The sequence below is a fragment of the Zingiber officinale genome, chromosome 9B (genome assembly GCF_018446385.1).
Source record: "Zingiber officinale cultivar Zhangliang chromosome 9B, Zo_v1.1, whole genome shotgun sequence".
Classification (NCBI taxonomy): domain Eukaryota; kingdom Viridiplantae; phylum Streptophyta; class Magnoliopsida; order Zingiberales; family Zingiberaceae; genus Zingiber; species Zingiber officinale.
In genome coordinates, this window is record NC_056003.1 from 6,262,158 (window position 1) to 6,271,103 (window position 8,946).

At 39.4% G+C, this 8,946-nt stretch overlaps 1 protein-coding gene across 1 annotated transcript; it reads right to left on the minus strand.

Annotated features, from left to right (window-relative positions):
• Positions 1-310: 310 nt before the first annotated feature.
• Positions 311-7,963, minus strand: LOC122023539 (probable inactive receptor kinase At5g10020). Its single transcript, XM_042581682.1, has 3 exons — positions 6,823-7,963; positions 3,361-5,004; positions 311-1,080 (listed from the first exon to the last, which is right to left on the minus strand). Exons 1-3 carry the CDS (start codon positions 7,748-7,750, stop codon positions 500-502), a joined length of 3,153 nt encoding a protein of 1,050 aa, XP_042437616.1. The 5' UTR covers positions 7,751-7,963; the 3' UTR covers positions 311-499.
• Positions 7,964-8,946: the final 983 nt, after the last annotated feature.

Here is an 8,946-nt window from a genome sequence, read left to right on the forward strand (position 1 = left end):
CAGCAGTGTCCTTAAGTCATTTAAATAATTTAATTTTTTGCAATGAGATACAAGAAGACATGATTGATTATACTCATGCCATTTCTTATGAATTTCGACATCTGACAAGTGAAAAATAAGATTTCAAGATTCGCACCATATAATGCAGCAAGGGAACTAGAAGAAACTCTTTATAAGCCTAACAAATCCACAAAGTTGTAACTATGTCAAATAAAATATATCAATATGTTTTAAGAGATTTGTGGTTCCTGTCAAAATGGATACGAAAGAGATCCCTTGAAAGGGCCACATGATCTAGACATAGAATTGGTAAAACAAAGATCATCCTTTGCAATTCAACTCAACACACTCGCACTGATCCAATCAACAAATGATAAGCTCTTTGCACTAAATTTTGAAGGTGCCTTGGGTTGCAAGGCTTTTGAACCCGAAAAAAAATGTGGGGAAAAAATTAAATTCCAGCTACATGTACAGAAGGAGGAAATTAGGGGAGAAATTTTCATATTGTTATGGCACAGAGATCTTGAAAGACCGTCCTGATGTTTGGTCTCTCATTTGCTGGAAGAATACACCGGAGCGATACTGCAAGCAGTTCGTCCATCACCCTCGGAGCTTCCTCCAAACCTGAGATATCCCTGTCAAAGCAGTCAGTTCCCCTTCCCTCCCTGTTGCACATTTGCACCCAATCGGTAAGATCAACTGCACCCGTTTGGCCTGAGATGATATCACCCGCACTTCTTCGAGTTAGCATCTCCATGAGTATTACGCCGAATGCATACACATCAGCCTTGAAAGATGGGGATGGCTTGCTTGCAGTTTGCAGCTCAGGTGCCCGGTACCCAAGTGCTCCCAAGTTTAAAATTTGTTCTGCTGTTCCATTGTGTGTCATGAGACGATGAAGGCTATAATCTGTCAACCTAGCAGTGAGATCTGGACCAGTGAGGAGGATATTTGTTGGTTTTAGACTTCCATGAGCTAGGCCCTTCTCATTATGGAGGTAATACAAACAACAAGCCACATCGATGGCAATTTTTAGCCTTTGGCTAACCGAGAGACGGGAGTACCTTCTAGGTGTTGACTCTGCATAAAGAAACAATTTAACCACAACATTAGATGCTCCCATTGTTTGAAAGCTTAAATATTTGATAACCTCATTCAGTGAAATACAATTCAACTTCACAATCACCAACCTAATTTCTAGTTTTAAGCTACAGCCAATGGAGATAAGGTAACAAGGCCAAATAAATGTGCTTTGGAAACAGAAGCGCAAACAAAATTGGTTAAAAGTGAAAGACCAAACAATATAGCACAAGGGAAAAGAAAACTCACAGCAATAATTGTGTTTTCAATCTGCATGCTTGACCATTCTCATTAACTGCCTATTCTTATAACAACCTTCTTACATGTCCATGTTTAGCCATTCTGACATTTTGCTCGAGATTGTCTACGACATTCCATCTCACAAGTCTGAAATTCCCTCATTAGACCATCTGCGGCCTGATTTTGTTCTTTCAATTATTTTGTATTCAGTAATTTGTGTGATAGTTGCTGATAATGCACTAGAAGAATGGAAAAACTAGCTCAAGTACTGAACAAAAATATAATGTTGATCCATCTTCTAGTCTACGATTAATCTTCATTTTCTAGCACCAGATAGATAAGGAACCAACTGTAGGTAGCCCGAGGTAGTTTTGATGTGATTAACCGAGTTAAGTTAGATTCTGTGTGTATTTGATGTCTTATGTCTAAGTGTGCAGGAACTTAGGAGAACAAGAAGTCGAGCGAAAGACGCAACTAGCAAGAAGGATGACACAGGAGAGTCGTCGGGCTCGGTGCGTCCGAGAGACGAGGTGCTGCGGAAGAGTACGCTGGCAGATGAGAAGGAAGCATATAACATTTCCGAGGGACGAGAAACAGAAGCGGAAGCTTGCTCGAGGAGAAGGCCGAAAAATGGATTCGGGTGAGCCATCTTTCGGATGGCCGAAATCACCCAAACGAACGGAGTTGGAACGAAGGAGAAACGAGCAGTCAACCCTCCAAGTGCCCGGATGCTCCGGGCGCCCGAACTCCCTGGGAAAGCCCCAAGGCGCCTCCCTTGGCAAGCTTCGAACGGGTCATGTCAGTACGGTCTGAGCGCCCGAAGGTGGTTCGAGTGCTCAGAGGTGCTTCGGGCGCTCGGAGCAAATAAGTTTTATCCTGATCGAGCCGTTGCGAACATTGCAGCGTGGATAAAGTTTTATCCACACTCAAGCTCCCAGAGCCCTTCTGGGCGCCCAGAGCTGGCACGTAAGCAAATGGTCAAATTCAACTAGCAGGCTATAAATAGAGCCTGATCTCAGTAGTTCGATCATTCACTTGTACACGAATTCATTTTCTGTTCTACTACTTTAATTGTGAGTTGTAGACATTGTAAGAGGCTACTCCATCCGAAAGAGAATTCTAAGTGGGCTTTTCATAGTCTTGGATTAGAAGATTACAAACAAAGTAAATTTATGTGTCTCTTTTTTTTATTAATTAGTTTATTATTTTTTTTATACAAGTGTTTGTATAAATTATTTCAAAAGATCGAGAAAGCTCAGTCTGCTTTTTCTAGGCAATTCACCCCCTCTTATTAGCCAACCAAGGACCAACACAAACTACATTTCAATTGACAAACAACTGAAAATTCTACCATGAAAATATTATATTCATTATTACGTAGTATCAGCCGACCCTACCTAGTGGGAAAAAGCTTGGTTGTTGTTGTATTATTACATAGTATCAAATTTGATCAAGTGTCAAAATATTCATATCGATTGGTACTTAGAGTACTACTTCGATAAATTTATTGAACCAGTAATATGGGGAGTTATTGACAGTACGCTTATGATGAACTTCTTGAACTTATGATATGGAGTGTTGTTTAGGGTACCCTTATGATGAACTTATTGAAACTGTGGTACGGAGGTGAAGTATTAATGAGAAAAAAGAGTCCTTTACAAATAAGAATGTCACCAAATTATACAAGTTCTAAAAGTGCATTAACAATCCTTTATTTTATTCATTCAAAGTTGATCAAAATCCCTTCCAATGATTTAGTAAATTATACTGACGCCTCTAGTCTTATATTTGCTTATGATTTGATAATTGATTAATGCTAGGCTTCAAGGCTGAGTTAATTGATTTTATATGACAGGGTACATTGACAAAACAATGGAAGGCATTATCTGAAGAAGTTTACTACAAGTTTCAGTGGTAGATTGTTCACATAACACTAGGGGGAAAATCCTTCCCACAGATCATATAAAAGTCTAGCAACCAATGTCAATAATCAATATCCAAAAAACGGCTGACATAGAATAAAGTTGAAGAAACTCATACCGTAAAGATAAAGCGACAAACTATCTCCATTAACGTAGTCAGAAATGATCAATCTTTCTTGCTCCCTTGGACCCCAATAATAGCCCCTCCAAGGGATGATATTTGGATGTCTGATGGTTCCAATTCTCTTTGCCTCCTTAGCAAATTCCTTTTTGACTTTAACAAGGCCTACTCTTAGCCACTTGACAGTCATAACATGGCCACTATCGAGGGTTGCTTTGTAGGATGTACCATGGCTGCTTCTACCAAGAACTTCTGCAGGGGCACGAGATAATTCTTCAGCTGTGAATATCAAAGAGTTGTCTAAGAAAAAGAGTTCTCCAGCTAAACGATCTGGTGAATAAACGTCCAACATGACTGGTTGTTCGGATACAAGTGAATTGGTAAAATGAGGTGATGAGCACAATGGTGATCCTGGAGAAGACCTCTCTCCTGCTGTAGCAGGATAATTTTGCACGTGGTTCATAGAAGTTTCTGAAGTTTTACTATCAGAATATCCATATTCAACAGCCTCTGCCAATAACTCCTTCTGTGCCGATACTGTTCTAGAAGCTGTCAATAAATGGTCATTGGAAAAACTAACTGAAGTAGTCACAGGATTATCCTTCAATGATCTGAATATATTTGGACGGCCTAATCTCCCCAGTTTTAATTCTCTTCCAGTAGATCGGTCTCCAGAACGATTCTTTCCACAGAGTTCCTGGGACCGGATCATGTATAATATCATCACTGCAAATAAAATTAACATGACACCACCAACTGACCCGACAATAGCAGCTATTCGGACGTTATACTTCCAACGGTCATGATTTTCATCCAATTCACCATCATTTCCTGAAGGCATGCCACGAGGAGAGACAAGTAATGTATTCCCAGGATAAAATGAGTCAGGTGGAAATCTCTGCAGACTTTGTGGGATGGTGCCAGACAGATCATTATAGGAAACGTTAAAAACCTTCAGAGTTGGTTGAGGCATATCAGGTATATCACCATCAAAATGATTTATTGACAGATCAAGGATTTCCAAAGAGTTGAGCTTGCCTAGCTCACTAGGCAACTCTCCAGACAAGGAATTATTTCGAAGAATAAGAAGCTTAAGTCTTTGAAGGTTAACAATTTCTATCGGCAATGGACCAGTCAATGTGTTATCAGATAAGTCAAGGCTCTCTAAATGACAATAAGATGGTAAAACAAGTGATTCAGTTGAATGTGAGCTTTGAATTGGAATATTCCCAAAAAATTGGTTTCCTGAGAGATTCAAACTAGTTAGAATAGATTTGAAAAATCCTGGAAGAATTGTTCCTGAGAATCCATTCATACTGAGATCAAGTTCTGACAACAAAGGATAGTTTTCCAATGCAGACGGAAGGATGCCTGTTAAATGGTTATTTTGAATCCTTACGGATCTCAGGTTCTGGAGTTGAGATGCCTCAGGATAGTTACCCGACAATGAATTTGAACTTAAATCAATAGCTTCTAACGTGTTTCCCCAATTGGGCAGTACAGATAGATCACCAGAAATATTATTATTACTAAAATCCACTGATATACACAACCCTATTCTTGAAGGCAATGAACCTGTTAGCATATTGGATGAGAGATTTAGAAGCTTCAGGGAAGTAGAGTTGACATCCAAAGCATTACCTGAGTATACATCAAACTTGTTAATTTTGGATGAAACACTACAGTTTAATGTAAAGTTCCATAAAACAAACAAAATTTCAGTTAAACTGTAACTGAAAAATCAGAAAGTGCAGGCATTAGTACCATAAAGAAGGATAATTTTATCCGTCTTAGGCAGAGCAGTCAACTGATTTTTCATGTAACTATTTGTAGGGAGTCATGAGATATTGTTTTGACAAGACTTCCAGTTTTGGACCAATTCTTTTCCATAAAAAAAATGGAAGAAATTTTAAAAAATAGAGAGCACCTATATCCATATCTTCATTCTTAAAGGTCAGAACGTCCCGGATAAGTGCAGGATATATATCAAGCCTACAATAGACCCACCAATTCTTCAACCCAACTTGCCCACCTATCATTATCATCATGAAGTTATGTTTGTTCAAACTATTTGATGTCGGCAATTTGCCTCCCTAAACTTTCAAATAAATCTTTAATGTTTCTGATGTTATTTGATATAGTCAAAGAGGCACTGAAGATTTGACAAAATACTAACACCTCCACACCAGTCCATACTTTTCTGAAAGACAAGTGGATTGCGTCTATTGCTAAGGCCAAGCAAGGATAATTGCTTTGGACACAGCCGCATCCACACACAAGTTGTACAAGGTTAAGCTCCCATCCTATTCAATGAATCTCTTCCAAAACAGGTGCACCTAAGAAGGCTTTTCCCCTCCCATACAAATCAGTTAACAAGCCACACATGCAAGCACATTTGTTTCATCCATCCCATTAACAAAGGGCATGTGCAATGACCAAAATTGATAATTATACGGGGAAAATCTATTCATTTATAAGGGCACACTTAAGACCCAGAACAATACAATCAAGATACACACATCAGCCCTTTTATGATATATTTTCATTTACATTTGAGAAGTTTATGTCCTCTGGTTGTCCCAAGTCCCTTCAGTTAAATCAATAATCAATATACATTATCCCATTTTCCTGCAAATCTCATGTCCCAACTCAACCCTTGAAACGAACCTCTGCCAAGTATGTTGAAGTTGTCATCTCCAATGACTATGTTCTCTCTTTAATGTGATCGTTAACACCTCTATAAGGGAGAAATGAGAGGCTTTTCTATAGTCACATTGATTTTTATTTACATTACTTTTCTCTTTCATATCTAACTTAGCATTACAATGTTTTCAAAATTCTGCAAATGTTTCCAATTAGTCACACTCTGAATTATGAATTACACAACTATTTATGTTGTTTGATTAGATTCATCTTCTCTTTTCATACAATGAGACACTCAGAATTAATAACACAACTAATTGCATTGACTTTAAGGGACTAATTTATTTCTGTATAATCACTAAAGCTACCAATAGATCATTTCATAGCACCAGAACCCACAAAATATTGTAAATATTCTGTGTGCCAGGAAGGACTAAAAGTGAATGGCAATTATTCTCTGTCCCACGAGAAAAAATCAATGAAGCAAATACTTCCCACTTGAGTTGATTTTTCTCACTCTGATGGGTGAGTGATACGTGCAAAAAATTTGATAAAAATACATTAATCTTTGTACCCTGATGGAATATAAATTATCTGAAAAACACAAAAATAAAACATCCATATATGATATCTAAGTTCAATAGTCTTATTCATTAATATCTCTATTAGCAATGAGTATGAGAAGTAAAAAAGGGATAAAGGCACAGTTTAAGTGAAAGTAAATAATGGCAAGCACAAGAATACTCAAATGGCCAATGTTTCTCTGGGAAGTTTCACAAGAGGTCTTCATAACATCATATGTGGTAGCTTATTTACCTGTAAGCCCATTTCCACTAAGGTCTATTTCCTGCAACTGCAGTGGACTGGCAAGCAATGCACGTGGCATAGATCCATACAGCTTATTACCAGCAGCACGAAAAACTTTTAAACTGTACACGGAATCAAAAGCCGGAAGCTCTCCAGTCAATTGATTGTTGCTCACATCTAACATCTCCAAATTCTTGAACGTCTGAATCAATTCATTTGTAAAGAAGCCACCAAAGAGATTGTTATTGCTCAAATTCAAATACTTGACCGTATTCCCCAAGGCCGTAAGGTTAACTGCGTCAACGAGGAGATTTCCAGTGAAGTAATTGCTACTCAGATCAACATATTCATTGTTCCTTAGCGCCGCAAGAAGCTCCGCCATGTCACCCCACAGGCCATTGGACCGCAAATCAAGCACCCTAAGCTGCTGTAGATTCCGAATCCCCGTGGGAAATCCTTGCGTAAAATTGTTATAAGAGAGATCGAGGAACAACAGGCCGCCGATATCAGTAATTCGCTCAGGTACGGGGCCGTAAAACCTGTTCCCCGAGAGATCCAAGTGCTTGAGCTGGGCCATGCTGCCGAGGCCGGGCACGAGGCGGCCGGTGAAGTCATTGCCGGCGAGGCTGAGGTTCTGGAGGTAACTAAGGCCAGTTAGAGTCGAGAACTTGAGGTCGCCGCTAAGGTCGCGGCGGGAGAGGTCGACGGACACGACGTTCCCGGCGGCGTCGCAAGAGACGCCGAACCAGGAGGGAGTGGCACCGCAGGGGGTGGATCCGGGCTTCCAGGAGTCGAGGGCGGAGACGGAGGGGCTGGAGATGCCTTTCTTGAACTCGAGGAGTGACTTGGCGTCGTCGGCCGGGCCGGCCGCGGAGGCGGAGGAGGCGAGGAGGAGGAAGACGAGGGGAAGTGCAGCGCGGAGGCACGGATCCATCATCGGCCAGGGTTTCTCTCCGCCAGTGAGGAGGGTGGGAGAGAGGGGTTTCACGTCCAGGGAGCGACGGAGGGAACCCTAGCCATGAGAGACAGAGAGACAGCGAGAAGGTTGCGGGCGTTTGGGAAGAAGTTAGAACATGGAAACGGTATTAATTAACGAGAATGAAAAAACCTTTGCAGAGCAGAAGAGAGGCCAAGAGAAAGAGAAGCGAGGAAGCGCACACAGCTATAAACTTACAGACTGTAAAGGCCGCGGTTTTTTTTTAATAAATAAATAAAGAAAATAAAAGAGAAAGACACCTAACACCACGGCGCCACGTACAAGATTGCAAATTGCGTCTTCGGTGTGTTTTATTATTATTATTATTATTATTATTATTATTTTATTATTTTTTAAAAAAGAGTGTTCTTGATTATTTTTCTAAAAAAATTTTGTTTGTGTTTTTTTGCATGAATATGTACACTTGAGAATTTGCTTATAAGTGCTTCTTGGTTAAGAGAACTTGTTTTTTCATCTAATTTAAGCATGTGAATGAATAGTCTCGAGATTAAAAACAAAAGAATTGATTTTATTTTTAAAAGAGCATACGTAATATAGCACGTTACCAAGACATTTTTTAATGATCAAATCATAAATCTACAAAGATATTTATTGGTCAAATCTGACCAAGTTAATTGGTATAGTTGTATAATTCTTAATATCAAATTACTATAAGTTAAATTATAAAAATATTTTTAATTATGATTGTTTCCGTCCGAAATTGGTGAAGGCGGTGAGTTAAGGACATGACTTTGCTATTGACTTGCTGAAGACTTCGTGTTGTCCGAACGTTGGTGTCGGACTAGGGAAGGAGTCCCCGACGTTCGCTCTTCACGCTCAAGTCAGTGATTGGTTTAGAAGAAGAAAGTGATAGCAATGAACCGTAATAAAGAGCGTGTACAAATAAGAAGCAACGCATACTTTCACCTGTAGATGGATTGGAGACCTCTTTTACAGTATCACTGTTGCGCTATATACGCATCTCAAAAGTATTAACATGTTTACAAAAACTTTCCTAAAAAAAGGACAGATCATAAAATACTTCAGACATTTTTCCTTAAATAGACGCGTAAATATATGTGATTTGGCATACTAGAAGCTTCTAAAAGATGATTTATTAACCGAATATTTTCTGTCATTTTCGATACAAACTTCTA